Source organism: Borostomias antarcticus (assembly GCF_949987555.1).
Source record: "Borostomias antarcticus genome assembly, chromosome: 16".
Lineage (NCBI taxonomy): Eukaryota > Metazoa > Chordata > Actinopteri > Stomiiformes > Stomiidae > Borostomias > Borostomias antarcticus.
The window spans coordinates 17,598,664-17,620,176 of NC_140249.1; the positions used below are offsets into that span (position 1 = coordinate 17,598,664).

A 21,513-nucleotide genomic window follows, 5' to 3' on the forward strand; every position below is an offset into this window, starting at 1 on the left:
TATATGAAATATTTTATTGATGAAACATAACTGTACGTAGCCACATACTTCTTATACATGCCCGACTTGATCAGCGACGCCATCACAGACCCGTCCACCTCACCGAAGAACCGTCCAACCTACAGAGGACATTACACAAAAGGGTTAGATCTCCACCTATTCACAAACTATTATTAACTAGACATTTCAAAGAAGCAAGACATCACAGAGTGTATATTAATTCATAGAGAGGATATCATAACAGCAGATCAGTTAGATTGGTGACACCCAGCAGTGCTCTTAAAGTCGCACTGAAATGAAAAAAGCATTCTGTCCCATTTTGGTTCACATAATTGGTCATAGTGTTCACCTATTCAACGATGTATGCCCCAAAAAATTACTAAATTCTACTTTTGTTGTAATCTTATATCAAAGTATATAATTTCTTACTTCCTGGAAAACGGTAGGTCACGTGCAATGACGACAACAGGTACCTTAGATTTCAGGCCAATAATCTCACAACATCCACCCGTCAATCAACGCTATCCTTCCATCGAATCTATCCAAAGTTCTTAAAACCCATCCACTTTTCAATGTTCCAATCAAATTGCTCTAAACATATGTCCCACCCTCATAGCTTGTTTGCATCGGAAATACGTCAAACTACTTTAAACTAACCTCAGTAAGTGCTGTAGGTCAATGAGTGTTAGCAGCCATGTTCATTCTGTATCACTAACATTCACCAGCATGACCCCACTGAACAACTCTTTAAGATCCCAGGTACTTATTGTTTCTCATACATTTATACGTGTATTAATCTGTTACCATCATTTCTACTAGTGTGCTTTGTGTTCACATGATGTAACTGTATGTAAACAGACACACAGATGTTTTTAGTAGAAGGGGTGTGTGATGGTGACTTGGCTCATGACCTCAGTCAGAGCGCCCTCCCTCTTTGGGCTCGCCTGCCAGAGCTGCATCGCTGTGAATTATTCAGTCTACTTTTGTTTTAGCAGCGCTGGACACATATTCACGAGTTCCTCTCGCCTCGTTCTCTGTAACTGCGGCTGACACGTTATTTCAATCTTGGGGCGGGGAGGGGGGAGTTCCCAGTGGCTTTTGTCGTCGTCGTCGTTGTTGTTGTTGTTGTTGCTGCAGTGTTTGCCTGGTTAGCTCCCTGGAGCCGGGCCCGGAATGGAACTTGACATTCTATTTACCCAACTGCATGGGAAATGCTGTGGAATAAAACCGACGCAGTGTTTCAGAGGGAGAGCTTCAGCAAACACTGCTCGCCTACCTGTCCGAGCGACGGAAATCAACTAGGCCTAAGCGGCGAGGCGGTGACGAGGCCAACGTCACTTCATGGAAATCTGTCCCAGCGACATACGGCGCACGCTGTGTAGTCCGACAGCCTTCGGTGGGCTTTGATTCTGCGTTGTCATACTACACCTCAGCAGGCTCCGCCAGATAATCTATGTAACTCGATTCTGTGACCCATTTCTTGAAGTCAGCACTCCCTCTTTTTCTCCTGCGATTAAATATTTACTGTGCTTGGCAATGTTCAGCCTTACCCACAATCCCTCTCCGCTGGAAAGGGATACGCTCGGCTTTCCCACAAACTTTGTCAAAAGAACAAGCCTCAGCAAAACGTTGGGGGAAGCACTTCATCACGAATATCTGCTTAGCTTGCAGTATGCTCGAGACATAAACATAGTGAATAAATGAGCAGATTTAAATATGTGAACCCCTGGGTTGGTGTTGGTGTAAAATGCTTCTAATCTGAGGCTGACAGCGATGGCAGTGTTGGTACAAGGGACCCACTGTGTGTGTGTGTGTGTGTGTGAATGATTGAGAGAGGGTGCGTCCGCCGTGAGCCATAAGTACTTTTCTCTAAACCCTTTATTAAACAACACCCATCTCACTCAAGGTACAGTGTAACTCCATGATAAAAAGGGCTAACCCTCGCGATATATTGTAGTGCCGACTCTAAACGCCCCCCCCCCCGTCGGGGTCAAGGGTCAGAGGTGTGCGTACATGCGTGCTAAGACTCATGTGGCCACAGTGGGAACAGCTGGACCTGCAGATCTGGGCAGCTGTTTGGCAGGGCGTTGGTCTGGCTGTGTGTCGCCTGCAGGCCGGGCCTTAGATGGTCTTAGATGCTGATAGTACAGTATATGAAGGTTAATGAGGCCAGGCCAAAACACCACAGACACCCCTCCAACGCTTAATGGTACGATCCAGGTTCATCACCATCGGAGCTACAAAGCGGTTAGCATCCCGAAAGGTGGGGGGATCCATCCCCGGCATATTTCTCCATCGTCCTACTCTAAGTATGTCCCTAATCCATGGTCAGATCACTAGCGCCCAGCAGCGAGTCCAGGGCGGGGCTAGACCCTGTCTGTGCTAATCTGAAAGGGATGAGGACCATATAAGTTCTCAAATCCTATGAGTGCTCCAGATGTTGTTTATGGATACCACCTTATGACACAGTAATCATGCTCTGCTCTCTCCATCTCTCCCTCTCTCTCTCCTCTCTCTCTCTCCCTCTCTCTCCCTCCCTCTCTCTCTCCCTCCCTCTCTCTCTCCCTCTCTCTCTCCCTCTATCTCTCTCTCCCTCCCTCTCTCTCTCCCTCTATCTCTCTCTCCCTCTCTCTCTCCTCCCTCTCTCTCTCTCTCTCTCTCCTCTCTCTCTCTCCCTCTCTCTCCCTCCCTCTCTCTCCCTCCCTCTCTCTCTCCCTCTCTCTCTCCCTCTATCTCTCTCTCCCTCTCTCTCTCCTCCCTCTCTCTCTCTCTCCCCCTCTCTCTCCCTATCTCTCTCTCCCTCTCTCTGGAGAGACACTTGGCATACCATATGTCTGGTGCTGGCGCTGGCTCTGAATACACACTATATCTTATCCGTTTTCTCTTCTTCTCTTACCTTAATTGTTACACAACAAACTGAATATGACGCATTATAGACAAGGCTAGTAATGGTTACATAAGTGACATAGGGTCTATGTTGTTTGAATGGACTTTAGTCAGGTGTTACAGTGTTATCATTTCAGTATGGATTTGTTCAGCTGGTCACTGAGCGTTCACCTCAGCTCTCTCTTTGGACACTATGATGAAGCCATTGTTGTCCACAAGGTAACAGTTAACATCCTAGAGACAAAGAAACAGACATTCAAAATGAGTGAAACATTACGTACACACCATAGTAACACGTTCATAGTTATTATCTAAACTCATACGAATGATATACTACAGTATGTGTGTTTGAACAGTCTGTAGAGCAACCTATTGGTCTGTATTTATAATGTGACTGTGTTTAAAACAGAAGGAACGTAGTCAAACAGCTTGATGTAAACCTGACTGTGGTTTAAAGCCCATCCACATAGATCACACTCTAATCTAATACAGGGCACAGAGCGCTTTGATATATTTATAGTACAATTCAATTTAGTTGCCCTACAATTTCCCAGGGGGATATAATTATTAATTAACGGAATGGGAGGTGACCTCTGACCTTGCGGTACTCACAATGCTTTCACAGCTGAGAGGACAGATGCCTTCAATGACACTACACTGAGAAGAGAGAAAGAGAGAGAGAGAGAAGAAAGGAGAGAGAGATAGAGATGGAGAGAGGGGAGTCAAGTTCAAGGTCACGGGTCCTTAGGTCAACTACTAGGGTTAGATTAATCATGGACGGCTTTGCTGGGCGTCATATGGAACTGGCCCACACCCCGCCATAATAACAAGCAACAGTTGTGTACTTACGTCTGTGTCCTCGGGCTATCGGTGAAGATCGGGAAGCAACAGAGAAGAAGCAGAAGAAAAAGAAGAAGAAGAAGAAGGAAGCGACAGATACAGCAGAGAGGAAGGGATAATCATATGATGTGTGATTGACTGATTGGGTAACACTTTACAATAAGGGTACATTAATAAGCATTAGTTAACGCATTATTAAGCATTAAGTAACAGTTAACTAATGTCTCTATTAACCATTTACTAATGTTATTTATATTAACTAAGGTTAACTCACCTAACCCTAACCTTAACTAATGTATTAATTAATATTAGTAACCTAACCCTAAATTAGCATTAGTTAACAGTTAACTAATGTTTTTTGTGACCCTTATTGTAAAGTGTGACCACTGATTGAAATAAAGACAGCTGCTTCAACAGGTGAATCACCTGTACAGGCGTGACGCCACTTTCCTCAAAGAACAAATTACATCGCCGATGCACATTCGATTTTCCTGCATTGGAGAAGATGCGCTCCTAACGCAGAGGTCGAGCGGTCGTGAGGATAATACATGGTCAGCGCAGTGCGTTCGGACAGATATCGTGTCATTTATTTCAATGTACAGGTGCTGTACAGTAGCTACTGTGCCAATGGTGTAATACATCACCAGGCTGGTCGGGCTATGGGCGGAGGTTGCCCAAGCATGTCGTAAGCCATTGTGTGTGTGTGTGTGTGCGCGTGTATTCCTGTCTGTGTTTCAGTCTGTGTGTGTGTGTCTTCCTGTCTGTGTTTCAGTCTGTGTGTGTGTGTGCGTGCATGCACGTGCACACGTATTCCTCACTCACCTGTTTAGCGACGGCCCAGACTCTCCTCTCCAGCATTTCCAAGGACATCTGCACCCCGACCGCTAAGAATAGAGAGGAAACACGGCCAGATGACACTCTGCAAAAACGGAAGCTACAAAAAAAAATTAAAACACAAAAAAGCGAACTCCTCCATTTAGTTTCTTTTTTCGGTGAAAGTCTGCGGTCGAATTGAATTACGGAGGACAAGAAATCAATTAGACCTGAAGTTCACCTCTGAGCTGTTGGCAGCTTCTCAAACGGCTTCCATTTGCATGCAAATGGCCGCTGTGCAAACAGCGCTGAGCTGAGTGTGTGTGATACGGGTAGATCCTGTCTAGGTGGGGGTCAGGCTCGATAAACACGCCCGGCGCCCGCGGCGGCGCCCGGCTAGCGGTGGGGCTTAACACGGCCGTTTGTCTTTGCCGCGGCGCACAGCTGGGAGGCGATGGGCTGGGTTTTATAGACGCCACAGCTGGTATGATGATGATGATGATGATGATGACGACGATGCCCAGTAAAACAAGATGCAAAGTATTCATATTCACACACACACACACACACCCATATATGTCCCCCCCCACACACACGCACACACACGCACACACACACACACACTCATTCAAATGCAGGCACACAGAGAAACACAGGCGCACACACGCAAAGACACACAAACACACACACACACACACACACACACACACACACACACACACACACACAGCTTAAATCACCTGTCTGCACACTCTGCTAATGAGCAGCCAACCAAGACAGCAGCACAGCTCACCTGCAGCCTAGCGGACACAAAGACACACAAGCTGCCCGAGACAATCACTCACTGTGTCACTCTGTCTGACAGCGCGATGACAGAAACCACACCCTCCTCCCCCAGCCAACCCCAGCTACAGGGAACAATAACTTTGTGGTGCCCTCTGATTGGACAGAATGGGGTGAGAGCCAATCAACAGGCTCACTCCTCCCGCTCAGTCATCCCACCTTGACAGAGCGATCAATGACGAAGCAGAATGAGTCAAGGACAGCGTGGGTCTCCTCATAATGACATGATGATTATCTGTGACAGGGCCTCTGGCTCAGGCCAACAGGGCAGCACGGCTGTTTATAACCTTTCTGCTGCAGTAGCTTCTTCTCCAGGTGCACCGTAGGGTTGAGAGTAATGAAAAATACACACACACACACACACACACACACACACACACACACACACACACACACCATTGAGATATACAAAGACTAAAATACACAGACACACACACACCACTGAGATATATTGTATACAAAGACTAAAACCCCCCCCCCCCACACACACACACATACCATTGAGATATACAAAGACTACAATATACACACACACACACACACACACACACACACACACACACACACACACACACACACCACACTGGCACCAGTCACAAATGACCTTCACTCTATTCTTTTGGGAGAGAACCAGTCTCTTTTCAGTGTCCGCGCTTTGCAACAGCCCTCTTCCATCGAGCACTGGGCTATATCAGCTGATTCCCTTCCTCCCTCTCTCCTACCCCCCCTTTCTCTCCCTCCCGCCCTCTCCATCCCTCTCCCTCTCTCTCTCTCCCTCTCTCTCTCTCTCCTCCCTCTCTCCTCCCCCCCCTTTCTCGCCCTCCCGCCCTCTCCATCCCTCTCTCTCCCTCTCTCTCTCTCCTCCCTCTCCATCCCTCTCTCTCCCTCTCTCTCTCTCTCTCCTCCCTCTCACATCCCTCTCTTTTGCTCTCTCCTTTTCTCTCTCTCACACACTCTCATTCAGCGAGTGCTTGCACAGCTGCACCACACTCCAATGTTACTATTTTTTGTCAAACTGAGCTTAGTGCAATCACACACACACACACACACACACACACACACACACACACACACACACACACACACGACACACACACACACACACACACACACACACACACACACACACACACACACACACACACAGAAACAAACAGACACACCCACTCACACACATAGCACCACCATACAGTAACTGTAGTAACTGCACGGCACACACACAGGATATCGCAAAAATAAATAAAACTACAACACGCTAAGCCTCTCTGAGACACACACACACACTTTCCCCTTCCCTCTCACACACGCGCGCCCACAGACGCTCGCTCTAATCTAGACGGCACCTCTGGACGTTCGGTGCTCAGAGACGACACAGCAGGGAGGAGCAGCGCTCGCTCGGGAATAGGAGGGAGAGAGAGAGAGAGAGCGAGAGAGAGCGTGCGTCTCTCCAGGAGGGATACCTCCCTCTGGAACACCGGTGTCCGAGCGCGGGGCTCAGAATCCGACCTGAAAGCCGAGCCGGAGCAGCCCCTCCCTCTCTCTCTCGCTCGGCCGTTCCGCCCAGGAAGGACAGAAGACTCCGCCACTTCCCAGTGTTCACTTCACACTTCTGGAGGCTCAAGGACTAGCAGATGGTGAGTGCGTGCGTGTGTGTGTGTTGTGTGTGTGTGTGTTGTGTGTGTGTGCGTGTCTACACGCACTTCTGCAACACATCTGTCTGAAGGGAAGCATCGCCTACTGTACTGTGTGTATGTCCTGAGAATATTCACACTGTATTCATGTGAATATTCACACTGTATTCATGAGAATATTCACACTGTATTCATTTCGGCTTACAGTAACGCAGTGGGTCTGTTCCGCAGGTAAAATGATTATAATTCTGCCGGCGAAAACCAGCTCCCTTCCTATTTTCTGACAGTCTGACAGGATTCTACAGAAAACTAGCTGATCCGTACCCTTCAGGAGAGAAAGTGTCATTGACTACAGCTGCAGCAGAGCCAGTGCTGTTATTAGAGGCAGAAAGACGCAGGCCCCCTGGGGAGAAATACAGTAAAGTTTTATTACTACAGGTGAAGCACGACTGCAGGCAGGCATCTAAAACCCAACCCTAGCTACTGTAAAAGTGACAGTCACCTGACAAAGCATGTCTCCGCAAACAACACATGAACGCTCCTTGTGTCGTTTGAGTCGAGGAAGGTGATACAGTAGAGGTCTCCGTATTCTTTTTCAATGTAAAGGATGTTTTTGGAGAATTAAAGGGACATTATGTAGTGGGCGCTGCTGCTGCTGTGGGGGGGGGGGGGGGGGGTCTATTCTGTCTGGCATCTGGAATCATAACAAACTGTCCTAACGTCGAACCTCCATTAGGATTGGGACCGTGGTCCTAATCTCAGCCTATATAGCACTTTAGGATTGAGATCCTGGTCCTAATCTCAGCCTTTACAACACATTAGGATTGAGATCCTGGTCCTAATCTCAGCCTATACAACACATTAGGATTGAGATCCTGGTCCTAATCTCAGCCTATATAGCACTTTAGGATTGAGACCGTGGTCCTTTATTCTTTATTTCAGATCCCCATTACACACTACCTCAGCAGCGACTATTCTTCCTGGGGTCTGTTGTACAATAAGCTCCGGTCCTTATCTCCAAGCTTCCCTCCTAATCTCAGCCTGCGGCGCGTTTGAGACCCGCCGGTCGAGTGTTCTGAGCGGGATGACGGTGCACTTGCGAGACGTCCGGTCCTTCGGTGGACGGACCGTCTCCAGCCCAAACCCACGCTGGAGGACAATGTGTGTGTGCTCCCCGCACCCCTGCTCCTGAGGTAGAACTGCTCAGGTGTGCGTTCGCTCGCGCTCGCAGGTCTCCTCTGTACCAGCCCTCCTCATTTTTCTCTTGAGCCGTGGACATTTAATTATTGATGCCAGCTCTTTGCTCTTGTTGTTGTTCTTGCACCTCAAGCTTTACTCACAGGCGTGTAATTCAATAAGAGATTATTGGACACGGAAAAGAAACCCAGCAGCTACAGCTTGTTTACCTCAGTGTGACAGACTTCACTGTACCTCTGTGTGTCCATAACAACAGACAACATGGACGTCTGTTGAGTAGGACTCAGGGGTGGACAGGGGGTTTAGAAGTGAAGTGTAGAGAATGAGAGAGGGGGAGGGAGATGGAGAGAGAGAGGGAGAGAGAGATGGAGAGAGAGAGAGAGGGAGATGGAGAGAGAGGGAGAGAGAGAGGGAGATGGAGAGAGAGATGGAGAGAGGGAGAGAGAGATGGAGAGAGATGGAGAGAGGGAGAGACAGAGAGAGAGGGAGAGAGAGACCTTTGACCCTTTATTGGTGCAATAAAATTAAGTTAAAATCAAGGATCAGGCCATTGGAGAGACAGATGGAGAGAGGGAGAGACAGAGAGAGAGAGGAAGGGGAGAGAGGGAGAGAGAGAGGAAGAGAGAGGGAGACAGAGAAGGAGAGAGAGGGAGAGAGAGTGAGAGAGAGAAAGAGAGAGGGAGAGGGGGAGAAAGAAAGAGAGAGAGGGAGAGAGAGAGAGAGAGGGAGAGAGAGAAAGGGAGAGGGAGAGAGAGATGGAGAGAAAGAGGGAGATAGAGAAAGAGAGGGACAGAGGGAGAGAGAGAAAGAGAGAGGAAAAGGGAGAGAAAGAGAGAGAATGAGAGGGAGAGAGAGAGAAAGAGAGAGAGAGAGAGAAAGAGAGGGAGAGACAGAGAGAGAGAGAGAGAGAGAGAGAGAGAGGAGGAGAGAGATAAAGAGAGGAAAAGGGAGAGAAAAAGAGTGGGAGTGAGAGGGAGAGAGAAAGAGAAAGAGAGAGAGAGAGAGCGAGAGAGGCGGATGGTGTGTGTGAGCGAGTAAATGAAGGAGTGTGATCAAAGATGTCTTCTGTTAAAAGCTAAATTAAATTGACAAGCCCACCCTTCACTCTCAATCGTACCTCTTTTATGCCAATCCTCGACTGGGCAGAGTGTGTGTGTGTGTGTGTGTGTGTGTGTGTGTGTGTGTGTGTGTGTATGTATGTATGTACAGTATATAACTACTTTATATATAACTTCTGTTTTGCACGAGAGTGCTCTGTACAGACGTATGACCCCTCACCCCAGAGTGAAAAGCTCGGAGATTATAAGCTTGTAGTCGACCTCCCTGTACCCTGGCGTGCGCGTGTGTGTGTCACTCCACGTCGTTTGACGTGAGCGGACGGACGCGCCCGCAATGACGTGGCCAGCGTCTGGGAGGGCGCCGCGGCTGAGCTGATCATCCTCTTACTGGCCGCTCTGCAGCTGCTCGGACCGGGCGCTCTAATCAGGATGACAGATGGGCACGGGAGAGATCAGCTGACCCCAGAGTGCATCTACTCGACATTCTGATTGGCTGTGGGGGGGATGACACACCGGGGGGCGTGGTCATAGGTACAAGGAAGTAACCGAACCACCTATACTGATGTTCCCATGGATATTGAACATACTCATCTCTGAATGGCCAAAGTAAAAAAAACAAAAACGGTATGACGAATTAACTTGCGGCAAATTAGCTCTTTAATCAATTTATAGTCAACCTTGAGCAAGACACCTAACCCCAAATTGCTCCCAATGAGCAGGTTGGCACCTTGCATGGCAGCTACCGCCATTGGTGTGTGTGAATGGGTGAATGAGAGGCCATTGTAAAGCGCTTTGAGTGCCGCTAAAGTGGAAAAGTGCTACATAAGTGCAGTCCATTTATCATTTACCATTTAATAGCTGTAGAACAGCAAGGAAACAAGCTTTTACCCAGTGGTCTCTCTCTCGCTGAGAGGAGCAGGTCAGTCTAACCGCACACACAGTCTGGAGACCGCAGAGGTGGAACGGCGAGTCAACTGACCCCAGAGCAGATCTTGTGTAAACACGCTCTGAGAGAGTGGGCCAACCAGAACCACTCACTGAGAAAACCTGGTCTAGCGCATCCAAGTCTGACTCAGCCAATCAAGGTTGATACAGTATGAACCACACGCATGCACGCACGCACGCACTCACTCACACACACACACACACACACACACACACACACACACACACACACACACACACACACACACACACACCTTGCAGCCGAGCAAGCTTACGCTATACTAAACACAACCAAGGACACTAAATTACAACCAAACCCACTTTAACTAAACACAACCCACATAATATTGACCACGCCTCCTCCGACCTGCACGTAGTTGAACACAGGATGTGACATCATACGTGTCGGCACCTCGTACAGAGCCACATCCTACCGGGTGTGTGAGGGTGAGACTACAGGCTGAGAGAGTCAGAACTGAGGACGAGTCTGTCTTTGTGGAGCGTTGACAAAGGGAAAACCTTGAGGCAGCTGTTCAGTGGCTCTCTAAAAATGCTTACACACACACACACACACACACACACACACACACACACACACACACACACCATTATTTGACCCCCCCCCCTCTCTTTCTCTCTCTCTCTTTACCATATTCTCACTCTCTGGGCCTCAGACTGCTCTGATCAACAAAAGCAAGAAGCCTTGAAAATCTTGAAAACAGCAAATTCTAAAACAAACCTTCATTTCTTGCAGACAGCGGACAGAACGATGTACACGGGTTCTCTTTGTTCCTTGAGAATCTGTTGCAGAACGTGGACGCTCAGATGAAAGTCAGCTTTGACTACATCTCTGTACAGCACAGTGTGCATAGTGTGGTGAACTGTAATCGTAGGCATATTGAATATACAGTAACTGCAAAACCCTGATGAAATAAAAGTTGATTGAACATGTGGGCTGCAGTGACTGATATAGAATAATGTTGCTCTAAAATTGGGTGAGAGAGATTAGGGTGGTTTTAATTAATCAGTAGCCGACAGAACATATTTTATATTACATAAGAGACGGTCAAATTTGCCAACCATTTTTATCCCTCACAATCAACACCCTGTATAATTTCTCATTTGATGACTACCTCTCTCTCTCTCTCTCTCTCTCCCTCTGTCTGTCTCTCTCTCTCTTTATCTCTCGCTCTCTCTCTCTCTCTCTGTCTGTCTGTCTCTCTATCTCCCTGTCTGTGTCTCTCTCTCTCCCCCTCTGTCTGCAACTCTCTCTATGTCTCTCGCTCTCTTTCTCTCTCCCTCTGTCTGTCTGTCTCTCCCTCTGTCTGTCTCTCTCTATCTGCCTCTGTCTGTCTCTCTCCCTGTCTGTCTGTCTCTCTCTCTCCCTCTGTCTCTCTCCCTCTCCCTCTCTCTCTCTCACACTCCTCTATCTTTCCCAGGGCGGTCTCCATAGCTGGCAGCATAAGACGGGCACCGACAAGGACAGCCAGATGCCAGTGCCCGTCTAGGGTGGCACCAGAGTGGGCAGAGCAGACATGAGGCCCCTCGGCAGGCCTCTGACGAGCCACCAGGGGACCCCGGGTGACCGGCGGAGATTGACGAATCACGGGAATCATTCCGGTCAGACCAAAATCCAGAACACTGACACTATGAGAGTAAGAAAGACTTGTCTCTCCTCCTCTCCCACCTCTCCTCTCCCTCCTCCCGTCTGTGCAGCCCTGCCCGGGCTCCTCCTCCTCCTCCTGGCGGGCGTGGCGGGTGCCGCCCCCCGCTGCCCGCCCCTCTGCGCCTGCAACGGCAGCGCTGCCGACTGCTCCGGCCTGGCCCTGCTCTCCCTCACCCCCCTGCTGCCCCTGCTGCCCGCCGACACCCGCACCCTCCGCCTCCCCCACAACAACCTCTCCGCCCTGGGCGCCGGCGACCTGGCCAACCTCACCCTCCTGGAGGTCCTGGACCTCTCGCACAACCAGCTGTCCGGCCTCCATCCCGGGGCCTTCTCCGGCCTGGGCGCCCTGCGGTGGCTCAACCTCTCGGGGAACCTCCTGGGGTCCCTGCGCCCGCCGCCGCCACCGGCCGAGCCCGGGAACCGCAGCGGCGTTGACCCCCAGTGGCGAGGAGGCGCGGGTCGGGCGGCGCCGTTCCAGGGGCTGCCGCAGCTGAGGGGCCTAGACCTGTCGCTCAACGGCATGGCGTCGCTGCCTAAGGGCCTGCTGGATGGGCTCCAGGGACTGGCCTGGCTGTCTCTGGCCGGTAACGAGCTGCGGGTGCTGGACAGGGCCGCCTTCGAGCCCCTGGTGGCCCTCCGGGACCTCCAGCTGACCGGGAACCCCTGGGAGTGCGACTGCAAGCTGAGGGACTTCAGGCACTGGATGGAGTGGATGGTGTACCGGGGTGAGTCTGCATGCGTACGCGTCTGATAAATGATGGATGATTGGTATTGAAGAGTCAATGTAGAGAGGAAGTAGTAGCCTACGCCGGAACAGAATTGTAGATCAGACTCGAGATTTATTGAGTACAACAGCAGACGGGATCCTGGGTCAGTCACAGACATTCAGTAGATTCAGTGAACTCTGATCGGACAACCTAGCATTGAGTTTGTGCCAGCTTTATAGTCACGGTGTGGCTGGATTCTATAGTTTGTGTGCATTAGTGCCTAGTTGGCTTTTACGGTTTTGCATCTAATCTTCTCTCTATTCCTAGATTCTGACCATATACTGTAGGTCCTGGCACTGGGAATAGCTTAAGAACAAGAAAAACTGGACTACAGTCAGCAGAATACCTCTTATCAGCGTCTGTCTGTGCCAGTGTCTTGTGTGGGTTTGCCACATCTTCCATTAGATTTTTTGGGGCTGTATTATTTTACAGCGGTAGTAGCACACTGGAGATCAATCAATCAATCAATCAATCAAAGCTTTATTTGTATAGCGCATTTCATACCCAGAGGCAACACAATGCGCTTTACAGAGAACAAGGGAGGGAGATAGCGCGTCCGTTTTGACCAGAAACCCTGGCGACAGAGAATGTCTTGGAGAGAGCAGCATAGACGGCGCTGTATCTGCGACTGTGAGACGCGTGTTGGTCCAATCAGCCCCGCCTCTCTCTGTGTCCCCAGGCGGGCAGGTGGACGCGGTGCGATGCAGCTTCCCCAAGGACCTGAATGGGCGGGACATCCGCGGCGTCCCCGTGGAGATGTTCAACTACTGCCTCCAGCTGGAGAGCCCCGCCAAGGGCCCCGTCGCCGCCCCCCCCGGAGGACCCCCGAGGGAGCCGGCCCCCCTGCGTCGGACGGGTCAATTTCGGCCCCCAGGGCGGCGCCGGCGAGGACTGCCTGCGCCATCGCTACAAGCCGGCGAGCGTGCGGCGCGCGGCGGGCACGCAGATCGTGGCCGGCGTGGTGTGCGGAGTGGTGTGCGTGATGATGGTGGTGGCGGCCGCCTACGGCTGCATCTACGCCTTGCTGATGGCCAAGTACCAGCGCGAGCTGAAGAGCCGCGGCCAGCCGCTGATGGCGGAGGGCGGGGCCGAGGCCGACACCGACGTCGAGGACGTCACCATTTCCTCGCCCGCGTCCCCCGAGGAGCGGGCCAACAGGGAGGCGAGCGAGATCGTCCACGGATACCGAGTAAGCAGCTTCTGACCATGATCTGCCTCTATAGGACTACAAGTGCTACAGTAGGACTACAACCCCCATAGTACTCTACGGATTCTGGGTGTTGTTTCCCCTGTAGTCATCATAGGGGAGGGAATGTATGGAGCCGGCATACTCTGCTGTCCTTTGCTTGTGTTGACAGCCAGTGACTATTGGAACACAGTGGACATAATGCTACTAATTGGAGGCCTGCAGCTCGTCCAATAGTTGGTGGACAATCTGTACAGTGTTAGTCCCTGTTCTCTGTTCATCTCCTTCAGCTTTAAAGCCCAAGTGGGGCCGTGTGGCACCTTTGCACCTTGGTTGATAGCCTGTCCTTTGTCTTTGTAATGGCCGTGGTTCGGACCTCTTTATCCTCTCTGTGTTGGGAGCTGAGAAGCACAAGCTAATGGGAAACTCGACTGAGAATCAAACGTGACTCTGTATCAGATCGTCTAGTGTATTGTTGTAACTTTCTCCTGTTTTCAGTTGAACAAATCTTATTTTCTCTCCTATTTTGAGTTGAACAAATCTTATTTTCATATCCCGTGTTGTTTTAGGTGGTCCCAGTTGTGGTTCTAGCTCAGTTATATATAGAAAAATCGGCCTAGTGAAACAGTAGATGTGAATGTGTTGCAGTTTAGACTGATTGAGTGTTGTCTATTGCACCTGATGGATCAATCCTCAGAAGATAAACAGTGGAGACCTATTTTCAGGGATATTTTCTAACCGGAGTAGTGAAAGTACATAGAACAAGTGCACAATGAACCTGTCGTCCTCCATCAGTGTAACAGCTGTTGCTGGATAAAAATCGCTTCTTGTCGATCTAGGTCAGTAAAATCTACCAAATGTCAAGAGGCGGACATCATTAGATTCCTCCCGGTCTACAGAATCTAGCTAGCCTGGTTTTGAGCAGTTTGGAGTCGATTATCGTCGTTATAAGCATGGATAATAGCCCCCCATTGACCGTCATTCAGTTGGGATAAATTTCCCCGTCTGTTCTCTGTGGCGGCCGGTTCAATAGCCGTATCTCGAGTTCTGGGGGGGTTGGCGAGCAATATTCAAACTTATGGTTGTACACTATGAGCTCTTTGTGGGACTGTACGCCCGTACTGCGGCAAGTTTGCACACAGACTTCTTACGTCAGACCGCAAGCCTCTGAGCACACGTCCATACTTCAATCGCGGAAGCAGAGAGCGCTAGTATGTTGGTTCCTGTAAATATCCAAGCACTTGCACCTTTACCGAAAGGTTCGGTGTGATATGACACCTGTATGTACAGTAGTATCTTGTGTTTCGTCCACCTGTGCCTCAGGCATATCCTCCTGACGACTCGCAAGCGTTTGTACATGTCTGAGCGTTTGCAGCTCAATGGAAGGACGGGGTGGGGTGTGATAGATCAGGAAGTGAGGGCAGGACCCCAGAGCTGCAGGAGCTTCGCAGAGCTGCGCTGCCTGCGTCCGAAACATCCAGAGAGACTCCGTATGAGCGAGCATCTCTCCACTCTCCTCAGTATCAAACACGGAAGTAGAGAGAGCTGCCCTGTACTGTCTGACTCAACCCCACAGACGTTACCAAGCCAATCTCTAATCCGTTATCCACCCAACATTGTCCAACTGACCGAATAAGAATCATCTGATCTCTGTTGTGAATATAACGACTACAACCAGCCTAATAACTACCCACAATGCACCTCACCCCGATACTAACCTATGAGAATTTACAGTAGAACAAGCAGCAAAAAAGCTACTAAACATCTCAAGCTCTCAGCTTTGTGGATTTTATAAAGTAGACGGCCTCCTGAGTAGAATAGACTAGACATTCACTGAGACACCAAGCATAGTTTTTATGTACAAAGCAAAATGTACTTGGCAATGGGAAAAATGAATTGTGGCGAGCGCCCCCAGGTGGTGGACTCTGGTACATGCGTGACGGATGCACAAATGCACATACAACATACAGAGGTCGATCTAAGTCCCTTCTGGGGAACAATAATACTGACATCTAGAGGACAACATTAGCACAACAACAGATAATAAGCATCAATAGCCATAGTCAGGCTTGTACTAGCACCTGCTAGCACCTGCTAGAATGTGAGATTTTCGTATTTAGATATTACTATATTGCTATGATACATCGATAAATCAGCAGCACAGGGCATTCTTCTGTGGCCTTATGGGAGTGTGGGCCTATCCAAACCCACAGACCGTAAAGCAAAGTATAGCAAGTTAGTAAAGCAAACTAAATTTACTTTGGCCGACGGAATCTTTCCTCAATAGGCCTACTAGCTCTTAGCTAGCTCGTAACAGGCTCATAGCACAGAACTGCAGCTTTACTGATCTAAGTCGAGTCAGTAGGCTACACTTTTAGCTCAGTAGCTGTGTATTTAATAATCATTCACTCAATACTGCAAAAATATATTCTTAGTATGGTGCCCTTTCATTCATTTGATTTTGCCTTTGCTTTTTCTCTGTGTAATACACATGAAACATTGACACTTGGTTTTCGCTGCCGTCAATAAAGGTTTGGAACTCTCCTGGAGAACTGTTAACCATGCTGAAAATAATAAACTCTTTATTTATCTAAACTGTCCTTCCCAATAGTTTTTTTGATCCATCCAGCCCATATGAACAAATGGACTATAAAGACTGATGATTTAAACCACAATACAGCTTTTTCAGAAACAGTGTATCCATTTACAATGTGCAGTAGCCGACTTTGCAGAAACTTACAATACACACTACCTAGTCTAGCCTCACTACGAGACCCACCATGGAGTAAAGTGCCCACACCAGGCATTAGTGGGTCCAAAGTCAACATTGACATTTTTACATTTTAGTCATTTAGCTTTTATCCAAAGCGGCGTACAATAAGTAGGCTACAGTTGTCTAGAGGAAGTGACCAGACTGGTCATCCCAGTCTTTGGCAGTGAAGCCTTGTATAAGTGACACCAGTAAGAACAAGTGACATCAGTGAGGGCCATTACACTGCCATAGAGACAAAACCACGAAAACAACCTTGTGGGCCTCACATGAGGACCAAACAGACTCAACCAACTGTAGCATGCAGCAAAATGCAGCATAAGAATCACGACATGCTCACACAATACACCAGCCACCCAAACAACATACCTCCAGCTATGGCCGTCTTGCCTTTAGAGGACACGGTCACTGCTGTGGTAGCAATGACATACTTCCCTCCTGCCACAAGAAAAAAGACCAATCATCAACCATGCAGTATCTCACCAAAACATTTCATCATATTCAGCTCTTCATGGATTGACAATTAATTAAAATAAAGTATGAATAATGAAAAACCTTTGTTGTTCTCCTCTGTGGGGACGTAGTAGTAGAACCGGCCGGGAACGTTCTCCACGGCCAGCCGGTACCACAGAGGAAAGTGGTCCACGGTGAAAAGGTTTTCTTTGTCAGTTGGAGACAGGAACTTCCTGTGGGACAAGGATGACAAATGTAGTCTTGTATAAAAAACATCCTGATGTTGAGAGCTTACATTCTGCTTACAGAGAAGAGAGGGAGGAGAGAGGGAGGAGAGAAGGAGAAGAGAAGAAAAGAGAAGAGAAGAGAAGAGGAGAGAAGAGAAGAGGAGAGGGAGGAGAGAAGAGAAGAGAAGAGAAGAGGAGAGAAGAGAGGGAGGAGAGAAGGAAAGGAGAAGAAAAGAGAAGAGAAGAGAAGAGAGGGAGAAGAGAAGAAGAGAAGAGAAGAGAAGAGAAGAGGGAGGAGAGAAGGAGAAGAGAAGAGAAGAGAAGAGAAGAGAGGGAGAAGAGAGAAAGAAGAGAAGAGAAGAGAGGGAGAAGAGAGGGAGAAGAGAAGAGAGGGAGAAGAGAGGAGAAGAGAAGAGAAGAGAGGGAGAAGAGAAGAGAAGAGAGGGAGGAGAGAAGAGAAGAGAAGAGAAGAGAAGAGAAGAAAAGAAAAGAAAAGAAAAGAAAAGAGAAGAGAGGGAGAAGAGAAGAGAAGAGAAGAGAAGAGAAGAGAAGAGAAGAGAAGAGAAGAGAAGAGAAGAGAAGAGAAGAGAAGAAAAGAAAAGAAAAGAAAAGAAAAGAGAAGAGAGGGAGAGGAGAAGAGAAGAGAAGAGAAGAGAAGAGAAGAGAAGAGAAGAGAAGAGAAGAGAAGAGAAGAAAAGAAAAGAAAAGAAAAGAAAAGAGAAGAGAGGGAGAAGAGAAGAGAAGAGAAGAAAAGAAAAGAAAAGAGAAGAGAGGGAGAGGAGAAGAGAGGAGAAGAGAAGAGAAGAGAGGGAGAAGAGAAGAGAAGAGAAGAGAAGAGAGGGAGAGGAGAAGAGAAGAGAGGGAGAAGAGAAGAAAGGGAGAAGAGAAAAGAAGAGAAGAGAGGGAGAAGAGAAGAGAAGAGAAGAGGAGAGAGGGAGGAGAGAAGGAAAGGAGAAGAAAAGAGAAGAGAAGAGAAGAAAAGAGAAGAGAAGAGAGGGAGAGGATAAGAGAAGAGAAGAGACGAGAGGGAGAAGAGAGGGAGAAGAGAAGAGAAGAGAAGAGAAGAGAAGAGAAGAGAAGAGAAGAGAAGAGAAGAGAAGAGAAGAGAAGAGAAGAGAAGAGAAGAAAAGAGAAGAGAAGAGAGGGAGGAGAGAAGGAGAAGAGAAGAGAAGAGAAGAGGGAGAAGAGAGGAGAAGAGAAGAGAAGAGAGGGAGAAGAGAGGGAGAGGAAACGAAAATAGAAGAGAAGAGAGGGAGAAGAGAGGAGAAGAGAAGAGAAGAGATGGAGAAGAGAAGGAGAAGAGAGGAGAAGAGTCAGTAGTGTGACTCACTTAGCCACCCTGGCCTCTACTCCGGCGTATCTGATGAGCCTCATGAGGCCAGAGCGAGTCCCCAGGAACGCCGCCTCCATCCCTGCCTCCACGCTAGAGACACACCCCCGGAGAAAAGATGAGCCAATCAAAACAGTCGTGTTAGCAGCAATTATGACCGGACCTTTGTCTATAATCCACCCATATGAACGCTGCCAGAGCATAAAACCACACAGGTAAAAGAAACAGATATTTTCGGACACGTACCCATTGGAATTGAGCATCAACGCCGTCCAATAGGCTTCCAGCGGAGCGGTCACCACGGCGTCGAATAGGGTCTGCTGAAGCAGCACCTCATCACCTGAGAGGGCAGACAGACAGACAGACACAGTCTGAATAAGTCACATCCATCTGTTTATATTCCAGATATGTATCTATTGTTCATCCAAGGCCATTGGCAGCAGGTGTGTAGAATGCGAGCGTCACACTCACACTCCAGGTCGGGCTCTTTGCCCTGCAGGTAGCGGGTGACAGCCTGGAGCTGGGTGTATTTGCGGTGCTGAGGGTCGATGTCTGTCTCACAGTACGTCCTGTCATGGATGGAGAAGCATTCCAGGTTTGTTTACTTCATAAATATTGGGGGGGGGGGCTGTGGCTCAAGAGGTAGAGCGGGGTCGTGACCGCAGGGTCGGCGGTTCGATTCCCGGCTCCTCCTTGGGAAAGACACTGAACCCCAAATTGCTCCCAATGAGCAGGCTAGCGCCTTGCATGGCAACTGCCGGTGTGTGAATGTGTGTGTGAACAGGTGAATGAGATATTCTCAGATTCTTCGAGGTGAAGTAAGCCTATGAAAAGAAGATGCCATTTATTGCCAGGCATGGGTGCTATAACAATTCAACTAAAATGTAGGCTACTTATCTTTGTTCCTAGGAATGGGGAGCTATAGTCTAATATATATAATATATATATATAAGGGATCTTAACGTCCAATGCCATTTTCCAAGTGGATCAGTCAGCAGGCAGTGCTTCATACGTTTTGATCCGTAATCTGGAACTTTGTCCTGGTAATTTATGCTGCCGAGCTAACCTGCTCCGGGCAAGAATGGGAAGGTTAGCTCGGCAGAATAAGTTAGCATTGCGATATAGCACAGTGAAAAGTGATCCACCTTTGTGATACGGATAAACCAGGCTGGAACCTGAAGTTATCGTGCTAACCCCGTAATCCTGTTTCATAGTACAGGGCCCTGGTTTTAGAAAGCAACTCAAAAGTAAAGTAATTAGTAAACTGATTACTTATCAGAGAGAGTAATCAGTAAACTAATCTAATTACAATTAAGAGAAAGTAATCAGTATTCCTAGCTTTAGTTTATTATTTTTATTAAACGAGTAGTAAAGGGAAAATGCATGTTTAGCCCTGTTTTAAGGTTACTTATGATCATATACAATGGTTCAGATCAAAACGTTGACAAAACTAGCACTTTTGAGAAAGTCTGATAATTGCTCTACCACCTTTTAGGTCATACAATGGATGTGGGTGGGCACCATGAAAAATCATTCAAAAAACATGTTAAACTCTCAATTTCAAAGACAAGAAGCTCACCGAGGGTAGTAGCCTTTAAGTAGCCTAACTTGCCCAACACTGTTTAATACACCCCAGATAGCAAGCGGATCTGGGCCATTTACAGGCCAGATCTGGCCCTTGTGGCTTAGTTCCGGCCCATATATGGCCCCGAATTATTACACATCCGCTTGCTATCTGGGCCTATTTCTCTCTACACTTACCACTCAGCGGCGATGGTCAGGTCTGGAGAGGTCAGATCGTGCAGACCTGTGAAAGAGAGGATGACACCTGTGAGTGAGATCTTGACTGGGGACTCATCTCAAGATTCAAAATTCAAACTGATCTTGAATGTTGAATCTGGAGATGAGTCTCCAGAGAGGAAGAGGGCGCTTGTGTCAGGGGCGTGGGGAACGCACGTACCCTCCTCCACGGAGACGTTCCCCAGGAACACCAGCTGACCGTGGCCTCGGGTCAGCACCATGCCGAAGCTGGGCACAGAGAGAACAGAGAGATATGAGACATTTGTAGAATGAAGAGATATACTGGCTTGATCAAACAACCCACCATCTTCATGAAAGGATCTCACGCTGCCCTCTAGTGGCCGAATCGGAAACTTCTTTATATGTGCTCACGCAAGTAATATCACAGTCAAGTTTCCCACTGACGCAACAAATCCCAACGCAGCTGTGGACGAGGATTCAGCCTCGCCATTGACTTCTTTACCTACAGTAAGACGTGGCTGTGATGTAATTTACAGTAGGCTATATGAAAGCAAACCGTTGGCAGATGGTCAGTACCTGAAAGGAGTCTCGTCGATGTTGGTGTAGAAATAGTCGTTGATTAAGAACAAGGGCCTTTTCTGTTGGGGAGAGGAGAACCGAGTTACGGTGTGGTGTTAAAAAACGACCTCATATTTCGAATCCACTGGAATTGATCTCTATCCTGTTTCCATTGACAGAGTGTCACTCACATCCTTGTCCACCGACGCCCTGACGTTTAAACTGAAACTTCCTGTCTCCCCTTTCACCATGGCTGTTCTCAACTAGAGAGATGATACACACACACACGCGCACACGCGCACACACACACACACACACACACACACACACACACACGTTTTGTATTATCACCATGATATGTCAGTGTTATGTCAGAGTTACTTTATGCAAAGTGTACAGTATGTGTGTGTGCGTGTTGGTGTTGTGTGCGTGTGTGTGTGTGTGTGTCTGCATGCATGTGTGTGTGTGTGTGTGTGTGTGTGTGTTCACTCACTATCTCCTCAGTGTCCTCCCACTCCACCTCAGACAGATCCACACTGTTGTAGTTGGGCTTGGGCTTCAGCTTCTTAACCTCTTTATACT

The 21,513-nt window shown here is 48.5% G+C and overlaps 2 protein-coding genes across 2 annotated transcripts in view; one reads left to right on the top strand and one right to left on the bottom strand.

Annotated features, from left to right (window-relative positions):
* The window catches only part of LOC311319725 (voltage-dependent calcium channel subunit alpha-2/delta-4-like), a gene marked incomplete at both ends in the record, with an annotated part of 38,336 nt that overhangs the window by 3,035 nt on the left and 13,788 nt on the right, over nt 1-21,513 (bottom strand). The window contains 14 exons of the mRNA XM_084451328.1: nt 49-119; nt 3,058-3,120; nt 3,499-3,543; nt 4,549-4,610; nt 16,972-17,040; nt 17,158-17,288; nt 18,613-18,705; nt 18,859-18,952; nt 19,084-19,181; nt 20,374-20,419; nt 20,573-20,640; nt 20,950-21,011; nt 21,123-21,194; nt 21,425-21,511. Of these exons, the coding sequence (XP_084307454.1) occupies nt 49-119; nt 3,058-3,120; nt 3,499-3,543; nt 4,549-4,610; nt 16,972-17,040; nt 17,158-17,288; nt 18,613-18,705; nt 18,859-18,952; nt 19,084-19,181; nt 20,374-20,419; nt 20,573-20,640; nt 20,950-21,011; nt 21,123-21,194; nt 21,425-21,511 (1,061 nt within the window). The remainder of the gene's footprint in view (nt 1-48; nt 120-3,057; nt 3,121-3,498; nt 3,544-4,548; nt 4,611-16,971; nt 17,041-17,157; nt 17,289-18,612; nt 18,706-18,858; nt 18,953-19,083; nt 19,182-20,373; nt 20,420-20,572; nt 20,641-20,949; nt 21,012-21,122; nt 21,195-21,424; nt 21,512-21,513) is intronic.
* Nucleotides 8,098-13,850, top strand: LOC311319429 (leucine-rich repeat and transmembrane domain-containing protein 2-like; the record flags this gene model as incomplete). Its single annotated transcript, XM_084450990.1, is given in 7 exon segments — nt 8,098-8,103; nt 11,024-11,065; nt 11,653-11,709; nt 11,868-11,923; nt 11,925-12,604; nt 13,326-13,468; nt 13,470-13,850. Coding segments are annotated over 7 exon segments (1,365 nt in total).